The sequence below is a fragment of the Scyliorhinus torazame genome, chromosome 11 (assembly GCF_047496885.1).
Source record: "Scyliorhinus torazame isolate Kashiwa2021f chromosome 11, sScyTor2.1, whole genome shotgun sequence".
In the NCBI taxonomy this organism is placed as follows: Eukaryota; Metazoa; Chordata; class Chondrichthyes; order Carcharhiniformes; family Scyliorhinidae; genus Scyliorhinus; species Scyliorhinus torazame.
In genome coordinates, this window is record NC_092717.1 from 51995332 (window position 1) to 52018384 (window position 23053).

The 23053-nt window shown below is 48.4% G+C and overlaps 1 protein-coding gene across 1 annotated transcript; it reads right to left on the bottom strand.

Annotated features, from left to right (window-relative positions):
- Window positions 1-14816: 14816 nt before the first annotated feature.
- On the bottom strand, window positions 14817-21644 carry inhbaa (inhibin subunit beta Aa). The gene is made up of 2 exons (XM_072467247.1): window positions 21252-21644; window positions 14817-20495 (listed from the first exon to the last, which is right to left on the bottom strand). Exons 1-2 carry the CDS (start codon window positions 21634-21636, stop codon window positions 19729-19731), a joined length of 1152 nt encoding a protein of 383 aa, XP_072323348.1. The 5' UTR covers window positions 21637-21644; the 3' UTR covers window positions 14817-19728.
- Window positions 21645-23053: the final 1409 nt, after the last annotated feature.

Sequence of the window (23053 nt, forward strand, 5' to 3'; positions counted from 1 at the left end):
ACATCAGGCAGCTGCTGAATGTGATAATGACCCCCCCCCCCCCCCCCAGGAGGGAACACCAGAGGTGATCGTCTCCCTGGACGCAGAAAAGGCCTTTGACAGAGTCGAAAGGAGCTACCACCTCGAGGTACTGGAACGGCTTGGGCTAGGTGCGGGATTCACCGCCTGGGTGAGGCTCCTGTACAACGCTCCCAAAGCGAGTGTCCGAACTAACACCACCAGCTCTGAATACTTCCAGCTGCAGAGAGGAACAAGACAGGGCTGCTCCCTGTCCCCAGTCTTGTTCGCGCTAGCGATCGAACCCCTGGCGATAGCTCTGCGGGACGCAAAAAGCTGGAAGGGAATCCGGAGAGGAGACAGAGAGCACAGAGTCTCACTCTATGCAGATGACCTGCTCCTAGCCCAAACCGTTCTAGTACGTCGAGGAGGTAGTTCCATTCGACTCTGTCAAAGGCCTTTTCTGTGTCCAGTTTCTGGCTATTTGGATCCCCAGGTAACGGAATCTGTTCTGGGCCATTTTGAACGGGAGACCCTTCAGCTCTGTCCCTCCCCCTTTTGGGTTCACTGGGAATGCCTCGCTTTTGCCCAGGTTACGTTTGTAGCCCGAGAAGGTTCCAAACTCTTTCAGTCTTTGCAGTATTGCCTTCAGTCCCTCCTGTGGAACCTGACCAGCCTGGTGGAGGAAGTAAGAAAAGACCTTCAACGGTGGGGCTCACTTCCACTCTCCCTGGCGGGAAGAGTGCAGACGATCAAGATAAATGGACTGCCAACTTTCCTCTTCCTGTTTAGATCCATCCCGATCTTCATCCCCAAGGCCTTGTTCCAAAACATAGACAGGCTAATCATGGTGTTTGCATGGGGGGGGGCAAGAACCTGAGAATTCCCAAGCCGACACTGCAAAGAGGGTAAGTCAGAGGGGGCCTGGCTCTACCGAACCTACAATATTACCACTGGGCAGCAACGGCAGAAAAAGTGAGGGGATGGGTACAAGAACCCGACACAGATTGGGTACAAATGGAGGAGGCATCCTGTAAAGGAACAACCCTGCGGGCACTGGCCAGAGCAGCACTCCCATCGTCCTCAACAAGGTACACAACGAGCCCAGTGGTAGCGGCCATGCTGAGAACGTGGACCCAGTTGAGACAGCACTTTGGGATAACCGAAATGTCCCTTATGGCCCCCATCTGCGGCAATCAGATTCCCCCCAGCCATGCTAGATGGAGGGGGGACGGGGGCACACTGATGGTCGGGGACTTCTATGTAGGGCACAGACTGGCGACACTGGACGAACTGATGAGGAAGTGGAAACTAGCAAGAGGACAGGAATTGAGACACCTCCAAATAAAACACTTCCTCCGCAAAAGACAGTAGGGTACCCCGGGGCCCCCGAAAGCACACTAGTAGAGGACCTGATAGGCACAAGCAGCGAGAAGGGAAAATATACGGACAGCTACTGGACAGAGCCCGAACGCCACTGGACGGGACCAGACAAAAATGGGAGGACGAACTGGGGACAGAAGTAGGATGGGGACTCTGGAGCGAAGCACTGAGGAGGGTGAGCTCCACCTCCTCCTGCGCAAGGCTGAGCCTAATGCAGCTCAAAGTGGTGCACAGAGCGCACCTGACCAGAACCCGAATGAGCAGGTTCTTCCCGGAGGTGGAGGACAAATGTGAACGGTGCCAGGGAGGCCCGGCCAACCACACCCACATGTTTTGGGCCTGCCCCAAACTTGCTGGGTTCTGGACAGCCTTCTCCAAGGCAATGTCCAAAGTTGTGTGGGTGAGGGTGAAGCCATGCCCAATAGTGGCAATCTTCGGGGTATCGGAGCAGCCAGAGCTACACATGGGGAAGGGGGCCAACGCCCTTGCTTTCGCTTCCCTAATCGCACGCCGGAGAATCCTGCTCGGCTGGTGATCAGCAGCACCACCCAAAGCTGCAGACTGGCTCACTGAGCTCTCGGACTTTCTCCACCCGGAGAAGATTAAGTACGCCATCCGAGGGTCAGAGGAAGGCTTCCTGGATACTTGGGGGCAGTTCGTAGGCCTGTTCCAAAACCTGTTCGAGGCCAGCAACGAGGAGTAAACCAGGGGAAAAAAGAAAACAGATGAAGAACCAAAGGACTGCGCAACCCGGGGGGAGGAGGAAGGGGGGGATATCATAGACCGATCCAGAGGGCAGCAAAATGTACGTACAGTTAGTCAAACGAAGGACAAAATAAACCTCTCTGTAAAATAAAGCAAATTAGCGCGGGCAAGAAAAATGTAATGTATATAAGTAACAACTGTTTATAAATAGGAGAAAAGCCAATAAAAAGAATTTAAAAAAAAAAAACATTAAGTGGCCATAGCTTGCTATAGAAATTCACCCGCAAACCCCTCATGGATTATTTGGCAGTCATTATTCTTCTCCATTAGCCTGATTCAGACTCTAATGTCCTGTTGCCCAGTGATAGTTTTACCAGTCTGTGTGGAAACAGTAAGTGGCCAGTGATCTATAATGAAGACAGTTGCTGCAACACAATCCCCTTAAAGGAACCACACCGATGTAATTGACACTCGATACGTTAATGAAGATGAATGTGAACGTTCAGCTGTTTAAAGACTGGAAATAGAATAAATCTAATATCTCAGACCAAAAAAAAATACTGCTCCAGATCCCTCGAATGCCAAGAAATGGGTTTCCCTGCACACAAAATATATAACTTCCCTGCTGGGTTCACTACATCACCAGTGGAACAATTATTGTACCATGATGAGTTTCTAATCAATAAAATGTCATTACAGGTTTAAGAGTGTGGTGAGTTTTTGACAGTTGGTCCACAAGGTACTTTTAATATACTTGTTTTCAGTCGTTGCATTTGCCAGGTGTGGAAGCTCACCACCACCAACAACTTGCATTTAAATTCGCCTTTACTGTAATAAGCATTGCAAAGGCGCTTCACAGGGCCTTGATACATCGGGATATGATACCAAAGCCAGTAGACATAGACATAGACATAGAACATACAGTCAGAAGGAGGCCATTCGGCCCATCGAGTCTGCACCGACCTACCTAAGCCCTCATTTCCACCCTATCCCTGTAACCCAATAACCCCACCTAACTTATTTGGGCACCCAGGGCAATTTAGCATGGCCAATCCACCTAACCTGCACGTCTTTGGACTGTGGGAGGAAACCGGAGCACCCGGAGGAAACCCACGCAGACACGGGGAGAGCGTGCAGACTCCTCACAGACTGTGACCCAGCGGGGAATCGAACCTGGGACCCTGGCGCTGTGAAGCCACAGTGCTAGCCACTTGTGCTACTGTGCTGCCCCCGAAAGACCAGTAAGGTAATACCAAGGTAACAATAGAACCATTTTGGGGTTTTGAACCTGTTTCCTCAATATGGAGTGGCACAATAACAGTGGTTAGCACTGCTGCCTCACAACGACAGGGACCCGGGTTCAATTCTGGCCTTGTGACTGTGGAACAAAACAAAGAACAAAGAACAATACAGCACAGGAACAGGCCCTCCGGCCCTCCAAGCCTACGCCGATCGTATGTCCTATCTAGACCACCCGCCTGTATCCTATACCCTGTCTGTTCATGTGCCTATCCAGATAAGTCTTAAAGGTCGCTAACGTATCTGCCTCAACCACCTCACTTGGCAGTGCATTCCAGGTCACCACCACCCTCTGTGTAAAAAACTTCCCCCGCACATCTCCACTGAACCTTTCCATCCTCACCTTGAACTTGTGCCCCCTTGTAATTGTCATTTCCACCCTGGGAAACTGTTCACCCTATCTATACCCCTAAGAATTTTATAAACTTCTATCAGGTCGCCCCTCAGCCTCCATCTCTCTAGGGAGAACAATCCCTATTTATTCAATCACTCCTCACAGCTAATACCCTCCATACCAGGCAACATCCTGGTGTGGCGTTTGCATGTTCTCCACATGTCGGTGTGGGTCTCCTCCGGATGCACTAGTTTCCTCCCACAGTCCAAAGATGTGCAGTTTAGGTGGATTGGCCTCCATGTTAAATTATCCCTTAGTGTCCAATGGTTAAATGCGGTTATGAGGATTGGATGGAGAGTGGCCTAGGAAGGGTGCACTTTCAGAGCGCTGGTGCAGACTTAATGGGCCGAATTGCCTCCTTCTGCGCTGTAGGGATTCCATTGCAAACATTGTGGTTCCTCTTTCCAGAGCAAACCAATGTAACAAGCTACCTCGGCACTCTCTGAACAATTCGGGAGAGCAAGCAGGATGGCACATGTTAGATGAATTGGACATTCTGAATTCTCCCTCTGTGTACCCAAACAGGTGCCTTCATTTCACAGTAACTTCATTGCAGTGTTAATGTAAGCCTACTTGTGACACTTATAAAGATTACTATTATTATACATCAAGAAAGGAAGGAAGGATGTCAAGGGAAAAGTTTCTAATTAAAGAATCCTTGATATGTTTCAGAAAAGTTAATAATAATAATCGCTTATTGTCACAAGTAGGCTTCAATGGAGTTACTGTGAAAAGCCCCTCGTCGCCATATTCCGGCGCCTGTTTGGGGAGGCCGACGTTCACCACCAATTGGATATTTGAGGCTCTAGCAAACACAGGGAAGGAGTGGAGACCTGGGGGCAGTGAGGAGGGCTCTCCCTCGGATGGGGGAAGAAGGCAACCTCCCCAACCCAGCAGGCTTGGATAGAGTAGGCAGGAATCACACCGCCAAACCTGCTTTGGCGGTGGCTTGGCCTCTGCTTTTGTGCCTCAACAGCCGTGGAAGTGGAGTTGCACAAGCTGCTCCCATGTTGAGGTGAAGGCGGGCAACAGATAAATGTAGCTTAAGGCGAGTGAAACACTTGACAGGTGAAATACCTTCCAAAAAGTTGGCAATCACCTCTCATTCAGTGAAAGCACAGTGTGAGAAGGAGTGTTGTGACCAACAGCATGGCTGGAGTTCTTCAATGTAACCGATCAAGCCTGCACAGCTTGTCAGTTTTGTGTCAAGATCGCAATCCTATGTCACTTTCTGGTCCTTCTTCACTTAAATCTGCCTGTTCCCCGCATTAGCTTAGATCTTCCCAGTATTTCATTGGAGGAAATTTCTACAAATCAGCGCTGGATGTTGAACAAGCAGCCTGGCAAATTAGAGCCAACGGAGAACTCGAGATGTGCTAGGCCTTGAGGGTACATATTGTCATGTGAGAGTACCTTAAAGAAATGGGTGTTTATAAATGGGTGTGTATATAAGTATCTGTAGTGAGAGTACTTTTAAGAAATGAGTGTTTATCACTGCAGTGATGTCAGAGAGTGGGTGGAGCTGGGCTGTCTGTCAGCTTTTTACTTTCGTTTTTGAGTAAGAAGCAGGGTGTGTTTTAGTTTTGTTTTCAGAGCTGGATAGCTGCAGTCACAGCCAGAACGTGTATGAATCTCTCTCTGTAATATAAATCGATCCTGGTGATTTAAAACTAATAACAGTAGTGACTTTAACCTGATGTGCTTCTGGTAAGCGGTGATTTAAGTATTATGGATGTTAAAAGGAAAGCTTAAAGAATTACTAAGTGCTGTATTCTTTGGGGGTTGTATTTGAATTAATGGTTACTAAGATGTTCACTGTATGTTTTAAAAAGGTTAACTTGAGTTCATAGAATAAACATTGTTTTGCTTTAAAAATTACTATTCCATTTCTGCTGTACCACACCTGTAGAGTGGGCCGTGTGCTCTCCATACCACAATCTATTAAAAGTTGTGGGTCAGGTGAACTCCATGATACACTTTGGGGTTCTCTAAACCCTGGCCCATAACAAATTGGGGGCTCGAGGGGGATAAAAGTCTATCTATTGGATTGGCTTAGTGAACTTAAAGACAGTGAGGGGTGAGCATATTGTGGGTGCTTTTCAGGTGTGGTATTGTAGTTTAAGTGGGGAGTGTATTGTGGACAATGGCTCTTTCAGAGGCTCTGAAGTTTTTGGGGGTGGAGACAATCACACACGGGACCTTACGGACAGAAACTAAAAGCAGACTGTTAGATTTGGCAAAAACATTGCAGTTAACATTACCTGACAAAATGCGAAAGGATGAAATAATTATTGGCGGTGGCTAAGCATTTAAAGTTGCCTGAGATACAGTTGGACTCATTGGAAATGGCAAAAATTCAGTTGCAAATTAAACAAATGGAACATGAGAAAGAAGTAAAGCAGCTTGAATACGAAAGAGAGAGAGAGGAAAAAGAAAGAGAAAGGGAGATACAGATCAGGGAAAAAGATAAAGAGAGAGAGTTTGAACTTCAGGAAATGGCCATGAAACATGACAGTCAGTTAAAATTGGCAGGTGTAAAGGGAAACGTACAGTTGGTTGATAGTGATGAGGATAGTGAGAAAGAGCGTCAAAGTTGAAGGCTTGGGTAGTGGACAGTTTCAGGTACCTGGGTATCCAAGTGGCACGGAATTGGGACTGGCTACATAAATTTAACTTGGCCCGGTTGGTGGATCAGATGAAGGAGGATTTCCAGAGATGGGATGCGCTCCCGTTGTCTCTGGCGGACCGAGTTCAATCAGAACAAATTACGGTCCTCCCGAGATTCCTATTCGTTTTCCAATGACTCCCCATCTTCATCCCACGGTCCTTTTTTAAACGGATCAATAAGATTATTATGGGCTTTGTGTGGGGGGCAAGTCCCCGCGAGTGAAGAGGGCAATGCTCGAGCGGAGTCGGGGAGATGGAGGGCTGGCGCTGCCAAATTTCAGCAATTACTACTGGGCAGCTAACATAGCCATGGTGAGGAGGTGCGGGACTTCCTGCGGAGGCAGGTGCCAACCTTCCCACTCCTGCCGCTAAGGGAGATTCAGGTTAGGGTGGTTTCTAGAGGATGGTTAGGAGAGGGGTGCGTCTTAGGCATAAATAAAGACTTATGGGATCGGAGGAGAGCAGATCGAGGAGCTGAAGCAAAAGTGGGAGGAGGAGCTGGGGGGAGAGATAGAGGAGGGCCTCTGGGCGGACTTGTTAGGGAGGGTCAACGCAACCGCAACATGTGCCAGGCTCAGCCTGATCCAATTTAAGGATGTTCACCGGGCTCACATGACAGTGGCCCAGATGAGCAGATTCTTTGGGGTGGAGGATAGGTGCACAAAATGTGCGGGGGGGCCAGCGAACCATGTCCACATGTTCTGGGCATGTTCAAAACTGAGGGGATTTTGGCAGGGGTTTACTGACGCCATGTCCAAGGTATTAAATACGAGGGTGGCAATGAGTCCAGAGGTGGCGGTTTTTGGGGTGTCGCAGGATCCGGGAATCCAGGAGGAGAAAGAGGCAGATGTTCTGGCCTTTGCTTCTCTGGTAGCCCGGAGACGCATACTGCTAGCACGGAGGGACTCAAAGACCCGGAAATCGGAGACCTGGCTTTCGGACATGGCTGGCTTCCTCTGTCTGGAGAAAAATAAGTTCGCCATGAGTCCGTAAGTAAAAGTTATTTGGTTTTTGCGTGTTTTCGGTGTTTTGGTGGGGGTGGCTGGTGGGGCTTTTTACTTTGTATTACTTTGATTTACACCATTGGGGAGGTTTTCTGTGTGTTTTTCATTTTGGGTTGTCTCTTATGTTAATTGGGCGATTGTCTGGGGTTGGTAAGATGAGGGAAGTGGTTTCGATAGGCGGGGGAGAGGGGAGTGAGGGAACAATAGGTGGGAGACTTCTTGACGCCGGAGGCGAGGGCCACCAGGCTAGCTGGGTGAGCTAGTCTACGGAACCAAAGTGGGGGGGGGGGGTGCATATGATTAATCTATGGCAAGGGTTAGGTTACAAAGTGTTGTTGCTGGGGGTGAGGTGGGGAGAGTTACTCTGCTGACGAGGGAGGGACTTAGGTTTCGGGACAGAGAGGAGGTCGGTGGTGGGAGCTGCGAGGAGGCAGGCCAATGGAGGCACGATGTATGGGTTAGTGGTGGGCCCAGGAAAGGGGATGGCTGATCGGTGGAGGGGGGGGGGGGCACGGTGCCCCCCAACTAGGCTGATCACCTGGAATGTTAGAGGGTTGAATGGGCCGGTCACGAGGGCACGTGTGTTCGTGCATCCGAGGGCTCTGAAGGCGGACCTGGTAATGCTGCAGGAGACACACCTGAAAGTGGCGGATCAAGACAGGCTAAGGAAGGGTTGGGTCAGTCAGATCTTTCATTTGGGGCTGGACACCAAGACAAGAGGGGGTTGCGATCTTGATCAACAAGCGGGTGCAATTTCAGGTGGCCAGTATAGTCACGGACGGGGGGGACCGTTATGTCATGGTTAGCGGTAAGCTGGAAGAGAGGAAGGTAGTCTTGATTAATGTGTACACGCCAAATTGGGATGACATGGAATTTATAAAGAGGGTGCTGGGGAAGATATCTGGCCTGGACTCACACAAGTTGGTTATGGGAGGGGATTTTAATACAGTCATCGACCCCGGCCTGGACCGGTCATGTTCAAAAAACGGGGAGGGTGCCAGCAATGGCAAAGGAACTGATAGGGTTCATGGAGCAGATGGGGGGGGGGGTCGACCCATGGAGGTTTATGCAGCCGACGGGGAAGGAGTTTTCTTTTTATTCGCATGTTCACAAGATTTATTCCCGGATAGATTTTTTTATTTTGAGCAGGGATTTACTGGCGGGGGTGGCGGACATGGGGTATTCGGCCATCACTATTTCGGATCATGCCCCACACTGGGTGGAACTGCAGATTAGTGAGGAGAGCTTCTAGTGCCCGCAATGGAGGTTGGATGTGGGGTTGTTGGCGGACCAGGCGGTGTGCAAGAGGGTGAGGAAGTGCATGCAGAATTACCTGCAGGTCAACGCACGGGGGAAGTCTCAGCAGTGGTGGTCTGGGATGCGCTGAAGGCAGTGGTGAGAGGGGAGCTGATTTCGATCCGGACTCATAGGGACAGAGACGGATCGACTGGTTAAGGAGATGTTACAGATAGACAGGAGGTATGCGGTGACCCCGGGGGTGGAGCTCTTCAGGGAACGTCAGAGGCTGCAGGCTGAGTTTGGGGTGTTGTCCACAGGCAAGGCAGTGGAGCAGCTTAGAAAGGCGAGGGGGGCATTTTACGAACATGGGGAGAAGGCCAGCAGAATGCTGGCACAGCAGCTTAGGAAAAGGGAGGCGGCCAGGGAAATAGAGAAGGTGGTTGATGGGGATGGGAACTTGTTCGGGGAGTCGGTTGGGCTAAACAGGGCGTTCAGGGACTTTTACAGTAGGCTCTATTGCTCGGAACCCCCCACGGGGCCGGAAGGGATGAGATGCCTTTTGGACGGACTGACCTTCCCAAGGGTGGGTAGGGAACTGGTAGATGGGCTGGGGCCCCGATTAGGGCTGAAGAAATAGTCGAGGGCTTGAAGGCAATGCAGTCGGGTAAAGCCCCGGGGCCAGACGGGTATCCGGTGGAATTCTTTAAGAATTAGGGCCGTTGCTGGTCAAGGTTTTCAATGAGGCAAGAGATAGAGGGGTGCTGCCCCCGACGATGTCGCAGGCCACTATTTCGTTGATACTGAAGCGGGACAAGAATCGGGAGCTATGCGGGTCGTATATGGCATGGACTATTTTCTAAACGATGACAAAATTCATAATGCTGAAGTGCAAAGGGACTTGGGAGTCCTAGTCCAGGATTCTCTAAAGGTAAACTTGCAGGTTGAGTCCATAATTAAGAAAGCAAATGCAATGTTGTCATTTATCTCAAGAGGCTTGGAATATAAAAGCAGGGATGTACTTCTGAAGCTTTATAAAGCATTAGTTAGGCCCCATTTAGAATACTGTGAGCAATTTTGGGCCCCACACCTCAGGAAGGACATACTGGCACTGGAGCGGGTCCAGCGGAGATTCACACGGATGATCCCAGGAATGGTAGGCCTAACATACGATGAACGTCTGAGGATCCTGGGATTATAATCATTGGAGTTTAGGAGGTTGAGGGGAGATCTAATAGAAACTTACAAGATAATGAATGGCTTAGATAGGGTGGACGTAGGGAAGTTGTTTCCATTAGCAGGGGAGACTAGGACCCGGGGGCACAGCCTTAGAATAAAAGGGAGTCACTTTAGAACAGAGATGAGGAGAAATTTCTTCAGCCAGAGAGTGGTGGGTCTGTGGAATTCATTGCCACAGAGGGCGGTGGAGGCCGGGACTTTGAGTGTCTTTAAGACAGAAGTTGATAAATTCTTGATTTCTCGAGGAATTAAGGGCTATGGAGAGAGAGCGGGTAAATGGAGTTGAAATCAGCCATGATTGAATGGTGGAGTGGACTCGATGGGCCGAATGGCCTTACTTCCGCTCCTATGTCTTATGGTCGTATGGTATAGGCCGATCTCGCTGCTTAATGTGGATGCCAAGGTGCTGGCCAAAGTTTTGGCCTCCAGGATTGAGGATTGTGTGTCGGATGCGATTATGGAGGATCAAACCGGGTTTGTCAAGGGCAGGCAGTTGGTGGCCAATAGAAGAAGGCTGCTCAACGAGATCATTTACTATCCCCCGGCTTCGGCTGTGCTTTTCTTTTATTTTCCGGACAGAGTGGAATCACCCCCCCCCCCCCCCGGGTTGCGCAGTCTTTTGGTAACTCATCTATCTTGCCGTTTTCGTAATGAATGCCCGATTGACCTCCTTTGGTTCTGTTACCAGCCTGCCTCTGCTATCCTTTACCTGCTCTATTTCCCTCGTGGCTACCTGCTTTCTCAGCTGGTGAGCCAATAGGTGGCCAGCCTTGTCTCCGTGTTCGTAGAAGGTCCCCCATGTCTGACGGAGTTGGTACACTAGTGGATAGCAGGTTAATGTCCATTTGCAGCTTTTTCCTCTCCGCCAGCAGCCGTACGGTCGGGGCCTCGGAGTATTTTCTGTCGACTTCCAGGATGGAGTCCACCAGTTGTTGCCTGGCCACCCTCTCTTCCCTATCTCTGCTTGCCTTGTAGGCTATGATCTCTCCTCTAGTCACGGCCTTCAGTGCCTCCCAGAACGTGGAGGGTGAGACCTCCCCGTTTTGGTTGTTACTCACGTAGTCGCCTATGGCCCGCGATGTTTTCTGACGGAAGGCCTTGTCGGCCAGGAGGTCCGAGTCCAGCCTCCATGTGGGGCGCTGGGCCCGGCCTGTCTCCAACCTCACAGCCATATAGTGTGGAGCGTGGTCAGAGATAACGATCGCGGAGTACTCCATTCCCATGATCCCTGGAAGCACCGATTTCCCCACTGCAAAGAAGTCGATACGGGTGTATACGTTGTGTACTTGTGAGAAGTATGAAAATTCCTTCTCTCCCGGGTGCAGGAACCTTCATGGGTCCACCACTCCCATCTGTTCCATAAATGCTCCTGGTTCCCTCACCATGCCAGTCTTTTTCCCTGCTCTGGGGTTTGATCGGTCGGTCAGTGGGTCCTGTACACAGTTGAAGTCGCCCCCCATGATCAGTCGGTGTTTGTCAAGGTCGGGAATTTCTGCCATGGTCTTCTTTATGAATTCTGTGTCGTCCCAGTTGGGAGCATACACATTTGCCAGTACGACCGGTGCCCCTTCCAGGACACCGCTGACCATGACGTACTGTCCCCCTCGGTCCGTAACTGTCTTGGTTTCCGTAAACCTCGTCCTCTTGCCAATTAATATTGCTACTCCCCTAGCCCTCGTCCCGTAGCATGAGTGGTATGTCTGTCCCCACCCAGCCCTTCCTTACCAGCCGTCGGTCCTTTTCCCTCAGGTGCATCTCTTGTAGGTAGATTATGTCTGCTTTCAGGCTCCTTAGGTGGGTGAAGACTCTGTATCTTTTGACCGGACCGTTGAGTCCCCTTACGTTCCAAGTAACAATCCTGGTGGGTTTATTTTGACCCCCCCGGTCCTGCGGGGTCACCCATACTTACCTGGTGGATGCGCCCCTGCCCTCTGGGGTTTCCCTTCATTAGGGGGCTGTACAAAATGACCGCGGTCACCGTTCTCACCATGAGGTCGGGCCCCAGGGCTCCGGGGTTTCCTTTTGTCCAGGGGGCACCCACCATGGCCGCCAGCTGTGTGTACGCCACATGGCTGCGCCCCTGCACTCCAGGGTCTCCCTTCACCCTGAAGCCCTCCCGAGTGGCTGTTTGTGGCACTGTCTTGGTTCCTCACCCTGCTCCATGCCTGCCGAGGCCTGTGTTCGTGCTGCTTATCTACCTCACCCTTCCCTTTGCTTCTCTTTTGTTCTGCGCTCTCCCCCCGATGCCTCTCCCCCCCCCCTTAGTCCCTGTTCCTCTGCCCCCCCCCCCCGTGTTCTTCCCCCCCTTCTGCCCTGCCCCCCCTTCTCTTTGTGCCAGGCGCTCCCTCTCCCCTGAGAAGCGCACTGCGGCCCTCCTTTCTTCCTGCCCTCCCGTGTTAGCCCTCCTCGCTAGCACGATGGCCCCCCTCCCAGCACTTGCCCTGTTCTGGTCCTGTTTTACCTTCCTTTTGCTAGCCCTTGTCTCGCCCTCCTGTCCGCCTTTTTCACCTTCATTCACCTTGCTTCGCTCCCCCCCATTGCATTGAGAGGTGGAACGAGCCCGGGAACGAGTCAGCACAGTCCCACACAGTGCACCAAACACATGTGTACAGTTCGTGGTCGTATTGTCTGTTTGCGGTCTGCCCGCTGCTCTTTGTTCCGATTCTTCCTTTCTTTTCCATCCCCGTCGCTTTCATGATGCCCGTTGTGGCTGTCCCTCCCCCAGTTTGTTCGCTCTAACAAACTCCTCCGCTGCCGCTGGGGTGTTAAAAAACAGCTCCTTCCCCTCAAATGTTACCCAGAGTTTGGCCGGGAATAACATCCCAAATTTCACATTATTTTTGTAGAGTGCTGGTTTGGCCGTGTTGAATCCAGCCCTTCTTTTGGCCAGGTCCGCCCCAATGTCCTGGTACACCCTTATGATCTTCCCTTCCCACGTGCTCGCTTTCGTCTGCCGGGCCCACTTTACGATTTTTTCCCTGTCTTGGAACCTGTGCAGCTTCACGATAATCGCTCTGTGCTGCTCCCCGGCTTTGGGCCTGGGTCGGAGCGACCTGTACGCCCTGTCGATTTCTGGGGGTTTGGAAACTTCTCCCTTCCCACTAGCTTGCCCAGCATTTGGGTGACGTAGCCTATTGGATCTCTGCCCTCCATCCCCTCTGGCAGACCCACTATTTTAACATCCTGCCGTCTGGACCTATTTTCCTGGTCGTCCACTTTCCCTCTTAGGCTCCCCTGGGTCGTTACCAGCCTTTTCACCTCGGTTTCCTGAGTTACCATCCTGTCGCTCTGGTCCGAGGCGGCCCTCTTTAAAAATTACTTTTCCATTTCTGCTCTACCACACCTGTAGAGTGGGCAGTGTGCTCCCCATACCACAATCTATTAAAAGCTGTAAGTCAGGGGAACTCCATAATGCACTTTGGGGTTCTCTAAACCCTGGCCCATAACAATATGGAAATGGATGCTTTGTTTTTGGATGATGTTACTGAGGGGCAGCATGTCAGTGAGAAATAGGAGGGGATGGATTCTTATATTTAATTTATGCCGTTAAGAAATATGGCATTATTCTTTGATGAACACAAAGAATTTCCTCTCTACCTATAGGAACAGTTTCCTTACTTAAGTCCACAATGGGCGGCACGGTAGCACAGTGGTCAGCACTGTTGCTTTACAGCGCCAGGGTCCCAGGTTCGATTCCCGGTTTGGGTCACTATCTGTGCGGAATCTGCACGTTCTCCCCGTGTCTGTGTGGGTTTCCTCCGGGTGATCCGGTTTCCTCCCACAAGTCCCAAAAGATGTGCTTGTTAGGTGATTTGGACATTTGAATTCTCCCTCTGTGCACCTGGACAGGCACTGGAGCGTGGCGACTAGGGGATTTTCACAGTAACTCAATTGCAATGTTAATGTAAGCCTACTTGTGACAATAATAAAGATTATTATTATAAAGGGTAGGTTGAAATTGGTGGAGCTTATGAAACTAAAACATGCCGAAGTTTAACGCGCTAAAAGTGCTCAGATTTGCCACTGATAATCTTTTCCTTGCCTCTTTAGGAACACCCTGCCCTCTGACTCTGACTTTGCAGAACTATCACGAGATAAATGGGAAGAATCTCAAACTTTTCAGCAAGTTTCATTAGTGAACCAGGCAGGATGATAAATCATGCCTGGAGCAGCTAGCAGTTTGCAAAACCTTCCATCTTTAGCTTAGTTCTGAATGTCTATTTCCAGCATGTATCATGTTGATCCGACCTTGACCCCAAAGATACCTCACTTACCTTCACTCAAAGAAGGATGATCCCTGATTGGGCAGTTCACTCACGATGAAGCTGAGTAAGGCGTTGAACTTGATCTCACTGCCTCCCGGGTCTGCATGAACTTGCGTATTTTAGCAAGTGGCAAGGGACAGGTCAGCATTGGCCTGTATCTAAATTTGACACTTGACCTAACAATCCTATCTAGGACAAATGGTTCAACAATGGCAGCTACCCATGTGATGAGTCTCCTGCTTCACACCAATGCCAATGAAGATCAGTATTGTGGATGGGGATAGCAGTATTTGCATGATTCAACAAATATTTACAACAGCATGGGAAAGGAGGAAAATACACCAAATTCTTCACTCAGAATTGTCTGGAAAACTGTGCCTAAAATCCCTGCAGCAACAATCAGAGCACTGATAATTCTGGTCAGTTAATAGCCTGCACGGCTTTTACATTTCATGTTCACTGTTATGAGGGAAGACAGAAAGTGTATGTTTTTACATGCAGGGTTGGTTGAGTATTTTAACTAGATCAAAAGCAAAATACCACAGATGATGAAAGCCTGAAATGAAAACAGTTTCTGTTTTCATTTTAATTAACTATTGGGTCCAGGCACATGAAATGAAACAAGCGTAAGTTTTAAAAACAGTGTTGTTTTTAAAAAATTTATTGTGGATGACACTAATGTTTACATAAAGATAGAAATATGTGGAAACTCAAGACTCAAGAACCAAATTATTTCTGAAGACATCAAATTCAAGTTGCATCTTATAAACTCTCTCCTTTCAAAATAATTTAGACACTTGAAGTGAATTGGACAGAAATAATCCTGACACTTCTGTTTATGTCACATTGGATAGCTTGGGGGCATGTGGGGGGGGGGGGGGGGATTTCTTTATTTTTTTTCCAGTCTTACACAGGAATCAAAAGAAATATATTTATAAAATGTATTTCCCAACCCTAGGATATCCAAAGAACTTTACAGCCAATTAAGTGTGTTTTGAAGTACAGCTGTAGTCACTACTGCAATGTAGGAACTGGGACAGCCAATTTGTTTAGACAATGAGATCCCACAAATAGCAATAAATGACCAGATGATCTGTTTATTGATGTTGGCCGACGGATAAACATTGGTCAGGACATCAGGAGTTCTTCTTTGAAAAGTGATATTGAATCTTGTACATTCACCTGAGATGTTAGACGGGGCAACATCTCATCTGATAAACAGGAGCTTCCTCAGTACTGTCAGCCTGCATATGATGCCCAAGTCTCTGGAATGAGGCTTGAGCCTATGACCTTCTGACTGAGAGGGATAAGTGCTGCCACTGAGCCGTGTCTGACACCATAAGTACAGTGCAATTGAAGTGGTTTCATTTCCTGCCATAAGCAGATACCAGAGGTCTAACTGAATTGTGGCAAATTGTGTCGCTCAGGCTGTTTTCATTGCTTTTCGCTGGGTATGCGAAATGCACCGACGTCACTGAGGCTGTGCTTAAGTCAATTTCTTGTGCTGGTAACAACTTAATTCCACAAACTGCATCTATTATTTTGCAACATATGTTAATATCCCTTTATGCAACTGAAAAATAAACATTTATTTACTGTTTATACAATAAATATTAAATGATCAAATTATACTGTTTACACATTTGGGTGCATAAATTAATTTTACATTTGAAATCATATTAGCCTGACAAACATTGCTTTGAAGCATTATATTTCAAATGCACAGAAAAGAAATGAAAGACAATTTTGGATTGTTGGTCTAGATAAGGTGCACGTTAAATCAAAATAAAACAAATACAATTAGTGTAGGAATTTTACCTGCCTACCAAATTAAGGGCATGCTAATCTGTTTTGGCAGAAAGCAGCAGCAGGATGCTAAGAAATTGCCGTTTCATTCATGAGATTGTATTAAAAAAATATTTGTAGTATTTATGCTATTTTCATTTTAGAAAAGATTAACATTTAAAATGTTCTGGGTAAGGTATAATTAAAAACATCCTGTGGAGACTGGATGATATCTTACTTGGGAGCATCAAAATAGTAGTCGCTTCAACTGTAAAACTGGATCAGGTTTAACACAATTCATTTACTTTTCCATAAATTGCACTGCTTCACTTCCCAATCATTTGTCAGAAATATGTGGAGAAACAGAAGGGTGTATTTAGCAGCAGGATTATCCTCAAATAGATTAATAAAACAACATTGGAATTAAATTTAGAAATACTAACAGGATCTCCACATGAACTGGACAATGGCCTTCACTTTACAATTCTCTTTTTCTTTTCAAATCCTTCTGTGGCCTTACCTTTCCATATCTCTGTAATCCCCTCCAGCCCTACAATCTCCATGATCTCTAGGTACCTCAATTTTAATTGTTCCACATTTGTTGACCATGCCTTCAGCTACCAAAGCCCAAAGTTCTGGGATTCTCTTCCCTTTCATAAACCATTCTGTCTCTCTACGTTTCTTTCCTGCATTAAGATGCTCCCTAAAGCCTAATTCCTTCAACAAGCTTTTGGTGATCTGCCCTTATATCTCCTGTGTCTCTCTGTCAAATGTTGTTTGTTAGTCACTCCTGTGATGCACTTTGGGACTAAAGGTGCTATATATTGTTTTTGTTGTATGAAGAAATACATTGTTTTGTTTTCTGCCAATTCCAGTTTAAGTGGTTACAATTTCATAATTACACTTTTAAAATGTGTGTTGCAAGCTTTTTATGCGGACTGTTATGTATTTATATATTAGCAGATGAAGGGATAATATGTTAAGTTTCTGTCGAACTCATGAGTTAAAGAAATAAATACTTGCGTTTATATAGCACCTTTCAAAAGTCTCAAAATGATTCATCGCCAAAACTTTGATAAATTGTTAAAACGCAGCAGCTAAGTTGCGCACAAGATCTCACAAAGACAATGAGATAATGGCCAGATTTTGTTTCAGATTTTATTTGCTAAGTATTGACAGACTAGGGAGAACTGCCCTGTCCTCCTTTAATGAGTGTCATGGGAACTTTAATGCCTATTAAAGAGCATTTCAGTATAACATTCCATCTAATACGGTGCACTGCTATGCCAGTGCTGCCTCAGCTAATATGCTCAGGTCTCTGGAGTCGGGCTTCAACCTACAACCTGATGACTGGGAAGCAAACATGCTGCCGATGGGCTTTGATTGACATTTGAATTGATGCTGAAAGATGGTGTGCATGCAAATCAACTGAATAAGCTGGTCAAGGACACGAAAACGTATGGCATTCTAAAGAGGGAAAGTGTGCACAGTCTTGTCGAGTATTGGAAGGGAATAAGTACTGAAATGGAAATGTGACTACTCTCCACCTCAGCATGTTGCTGTCATATCAATAGCGCGATAATCTTTGTTAGTTGCTATGGTCTGGAACCCTTGCAGAGGGTGGCAGCAACAGATTCAGTAGCAACCTTGGTAAAGGAGTTGGACTTGTCAGATTTTCCTCATAATATGCCGAAATAATTGCTTAAACTGTTTGTTTACAAATAAAAATAACCGCGCTTGACCAGACCAACAAAACAAACTGTGTCTTTAAGGCGATAAAAGTTTGCAGATTGAAGAAATATATGTACATTATCTCATCATCCTGATGTGTAATAATACATCTAGCCTAAAGAAGCACATAAAACGACTTCTTTTTGGCGCTTAGCGCCGCAGGCTTGTTTTTTTTTAAATTAAACTGACTATAGGACAACCAGCAGCGTGTCAGATAAGTTACACGGAATTTCTTAGAAATGTCTCTGTTTTCACAGCCCAATGTGTGGTTTAAAAACGCTGTGTTTAAACGCTCACCGGGCGAATGGTTATTCCCGAATGCGTTCAGGTCGCAGTGCAGTCTGGAAGTTGTAGTTCTGTTTGATCCCAAGTTGTTCACCTACAATTGCGCCCACCCCACCCCCTCCAATATGACAGCAGGGGACTCCCACCGCCTGCCTCCAGAGATGGGAGGGGAGGGGAGGGGGTGGGTTAGACAAGCCCAAGTTTGAGCTTTGAATCTCTACTATTCGAGATTCGGATCAGAAGACTGCCGGGATCAACAAAATGAAACGGCATGCCACATTGAATGAACAGGAGAAAGCAGCGGATCAATCCCCTCGTTTCTACCAGTTCCACGATATCACCCTGTGGTCAGTCAGTGGCCAGGAGTGGCCAGTTTCCAACACCACATCATCAAAAACAAAAGACAATCGTAGAAGTCAATTTGGTGCCGTTAAATATGACAGGAACCTCATTAAATCGGCAGCTAACCTATTGTGATGAATGAAGCCTTTTACAATATCTCACATGAAATCACTAACACAATGTCTTGTTTCTTTAATAACACTTTTAATCGCCCTCAGCGACATCGTTACAAAAATAGGCCTATTTATCTTGTAAGCAAAAGTTCGGGTTTTTGTTTTGTGGTTTAAGACGCTGATCACTTTTGTTTTGTTTTTAAATAAGAAATAAGCAGACCACTAGAAGTGCTTTTTTTTTTGTTGCTAAATCGCTTTCAGACAGTGTGCAAACTACACCTGGGGTCTCGGATTTAACTCATATCAGATGGTTGGTGCTTCCAGACATCCAGATGTATCTGTGTTGATGTATCAAACGTTTTAATCCAAACCCTGATACTGGAGCCATATTCATCTACAGGCTGTTTTTTTTAAATATTTTAAAGTTTTTTTTTAAAAATAAGTCTCCTTGTAGAAATCACAGAATAACATTTACACAAATCTCTTTGGTATCAGTTCGTCTGTTGATACAAAAGTTCATAGAAACTCGTTTTTTCTCTCTCTTCTTGAGTGCAGTCCCCTGTCCTTTCAAACACTTCTGTTTAGATACGGTGAGACAGGCATATGTCTTTTTTTTAGTGCAAATCGTAAAGGTCACAAAGTAAAATGTTTGGCCCGACACTGGGGCGAACGTGTTCCTTTCAAGTATCTCTCAACAACTGAATATTTCCTCCCAAATAGAAGCAAACGTCTCCTGTTAGGTAAACCAAAGAAATACTTTTTTTTTTGTTTAAAGATTGCATAGTTCTGGTCTTAGGCATCTTACACACGTGGAAGTCGTTTTTGCAAACAGGAAAACAGTGCAGCTTGCTCGGTAAAGCTCAGATCGGAAACAACAGAAAAGTTAGATCTGGTGGTGCATTGAGTCCGGAGAAGTAAGTGCCTTGGGATGTGGTGGTGTGAATCAATGCACTGGAGAAGAAGCCAGCTAGCTGTATGTGTGTGTGGGAGAGAGAGAGAGAGGGGGGGGGGGGGAGAGGGGAGCGAGGGCAGGTGAATGTGGGTGAAGGTGCTGAGAGTCAGCAGTGAAGAACAAACAGGGAAAAGCCACATGGGGTTTGGACCCTGTCTGACCCTGGAGTCTAAAGTCTGTTGAGTTCCTTTTCTAGCTCCGGAGAGAGCCAAAGCGGGGTATTGCCCTACATCTGATGTGTGCACTGTGTCTGTTTGATGAATTTCCGTTTGTATGAAGCTCCCTGGTCCGACTCTGCCTGTGTGTGTGCTGTGTGTGTGTGCCACGGGGTCTATGAACAGCCACACTCCTCTACGATCATGTTCTGGATGTCCTTTTTCACAATGTTGTGCTCGTCATCGTAATACAGCATAGACATGGCTCTGAGTTTGGTGGGGACACAGCACGATTTGATATTGTTGAAGGGGCTGTAACCCCTGATCCTGTAATGGTTGATCACAGCCGAGTGGAAGGAGAGGGACGAGCCCGAGGTCCCGGCGATGTGACTCGGACACTCGCCCTCACAGTAGTTGCCATAGTAACCGGGAGGCGCGATGATCCAGTCGCTCCAGCCGATGTCTCGGAAATTGACATAAAACTGCTTCCTGCAGCAGATGCTGACCTTGCCGTCGCACTCCAGCCCCCGCTTGCGGATCCGGTGAGTGTGAGCGTCTGAATGCCGGACCAGCAGCATCAGAAAGGGCTGGTGAGAGGCGTCCTTCTCCGCCGGCTCCACCAGCACCGGGGAGACGCCCGTCTCCTGGCACCGCTCACAGGAAACCTTCAGCAGCAAGGACCTCTCCTGGGTTGCCAGGGTGGCCTGCACAGTCCTCGACACTGGCAGGGTGTGCCAGCCACTCCTCTTGATGTCCACCCGCTTCTGGCTGATGGCCTGGCTGCCATCTCCTTCCTGGTACAACCTGATGGTCACTTCACTCCTGCTTCGGTTCGACTTGTTGGAGACCTTCAGGTAGAGCCAGATATTGGCCTGATCCACCAGGGAAAGGTCGCCATCCTCCTCCTTGGCGATCTGGAAGTGCACGATGTCCCGGGCAGGACCTGAGAGGCAGAAAGGAACAGGAGGGGTGGGGGGGGGGGGATGCACAATGTGAATTTGTTAAACTCAGACAGTCACAGAGATTTTTTTTAAAAATTAATGTTGCCCTTCATAGAACCACTGGAACACAAATAAAGAGCGTCTGCTTATAGTCGGTGATCCAATGTTTCACTGGACCAATGGTACCCGGCCTGAATGGTACAATTGTGCGCCACTCGGCCCGTCTGACCTGTGCTGGCTTTTAGTACGAGCTGTCCAATTAGTGTATTGCTCTGAGCATTTAGATCCATTTCCCCTTTTTCAATCTGCCCAGAGAATTCCAAATCACAAAACACACACAACCTCCCCATCTCTCCCTCCTGTCCCCTTTGACTAATCATCTGAAATCTGTGCCTTCTGCATTATGGACCCTCCCGCTGGGAATTAATTCATCCACCAATCTCAACATCATTTTCAACAGCAGGGATATCCCACCTAGCAGTTAGGTCCTTATTGTCTACATCCAGGCTCCTGTTATCCCTCGGGATCCCCAAACCTGCTCCCGCTGCACACTCTTATCTATCTGCTCTGACCTGAAGTCGTATTGTATAGATGATATCTCCGGGATAAAGAGAACTTCGCAGATACAAAAAAAAATCGCATGCAACGATATTTCTATTTGAAATGCAATTACTGCTTAAATCCGTGCAGGAAACATGATGATTGTTATTATTATTATGCAGCGCTGGAAAGAGGTATGTTTTATTGATGTAACTGACCTGCCTCGGCGAAACTGATGATCTCTGAAGCCTGTTCGGGTTCGTTCAGTGCTGACTTGCTGGATGAATGTTCCTCAATCTCCACTCTGCCGTCCTCTCGCACCCGCCCGACGTGCAGTTTCTTCAGGGCGTTTAAAAGCGCGGCTTTGGGCACCGGGTGGGTGATGTTCGGCCTGCTCTTCAAGTGCAGCATGTTGAGGATGTGCCTTTTCACAGCTTCCACCAGCTGACTGTCAAAGCCGGCTACCTCCGCCTGGAGCTTGGGCAGAGAGCAGCTGGGGCAGTCGGAGGCTGGGCCCTCCTCGGGGCTAGGTAAAGTGGGAGAAGCCCGTGTCCAAACGCCACCGAGAAGCAGGAATATCCCACCAAGCAGGTGAACTGACATCTTCTTCCAAAGCTTACTGGTGAGAGGGGGGGGGGGGGGGGTGAGAGGAGGAAGCCGATGGGAGAGAAAGTCCTCAAAATAAAATAAAATATAGTTTGCAAAGAAGAAGAAGAAAAAAAAAGTTTGGCTGAAGTTTTGGATGGTGTGTAGGAAATTGAACCAACTATGCGCTGGAGGTGGCTGAGATGCTGTCAGTGATGTCCGAGGCGAGGAGCTTGTTACCCAGTGAGAGGTGCCTGGTGGTCGCCGCTGAACTGTTCAAAGTGCTCCCTCTCCGGGACAGCCTCTGTCTGTCTCTGCTTTGCAAACTTTACAGTGGAGAGGCTGAAGTTACTCTCTCTCTCTCTCTTCCCCTAGTGCTGACGTCTTGGAGAAGCCCGGCTGTCTGGAGCTGCCTCGGATCCTCTCTCTGTTTGAACTGTTCCACTCAGGGAGGTTTCGCACTTTTGAGTCAGGGAGCTGGGTGATCGGTTAGAGCTGACGGGCAGCAGACCGGAACACATGACAGTGCAGAAGTGTGTGTGTGTGTGTAGGAGGTGGGGGGGGGGGGGGGGGGGGCGGATTGTCCCATCGTCAGGACTGCGTGATGGGGAGGGGAGGGGGAATTTTGGTCTTTTACAATTCAGAAATTAAACGTGTGAAGGGAGGTGGGCTGAGGCCGGAGACCGACGTGTACGTCCTTCTGCGTCTTTGGAGCGAGTTAACCCATTGGGGAGGGAATTCCTGACATATTTATAAAGGAAAATCTCAAACAAAAAACACACATTTGGCACGAAGCTTTTAGCTGGGGACCAGCGCCGCTCCCCATCCCCCTCTCTCTCCCACTCCCTCTCACTCTGTCCCTCTCCTATCTCCTCTCTATGTCCTTCTCTCCCTCTCTGTCCCTCTCCCCTCTCTCAGGCCCTGTCCCTCACCCCTCTATCTCCCTCTCTCTGTTCCTCTCCCCGTCTCTCTGTCCCCCACTCTCTATCTCCGTGCCCTCTCCCCTCTCTGTCCCTCTCTCTGCCCCTCACCCTCTATCTCCCTCTCTCTGCCCCTCTCCCTGTCCCTCTCTCTGTCCTTCACCCTCTATCTCCCTCTCTTTGTCCCTCTTCCCCTCTCTCTGTCCCTCTCCCTATTTCCCTCCCTCTCTCTGTCCCTCTATCTCTCCCCCTCTATCTCCCTCTCTCTGCCCCTCAGCCTATCTCCCTCTCTCTTCCTCCTCTCTCTGTCCCTCTCCCCCGCTCTCTGTCCCTCGCCCTCTATCTACATTCAGGGTAGCACGGTAGCATAAGAGGATAGCACTGTGGCTCCACAGCTCCAGGGTCCCAGGTTCGATTCCCCGCTGGGTCACTGCCTGTGCGGAGTCTGCACGTTCTTCCGTGTGTGCGTGGGTGTCCTCCCACAGTCCAAAGACGTGCAGGTTAGGTGGATTGGC

Excerpts from the sequence above, each read along its gene's own strand:
- inhbaa (XM_072467247.1), bottom strand. The coding sequence starts at position 21,636 with ATGTCAGTTCACCTGCTTGGTGGGATATTCCTGCTTCTCGGTGGCGTT. Across the intron at positions 20,496-21,251 it reads CATCAGTTTCGCCGAGGCAG|GTCCTGCCCGGGACATCGTG; the intron begins GTCAGTTACATC and ends TCTGCCTCTCAG.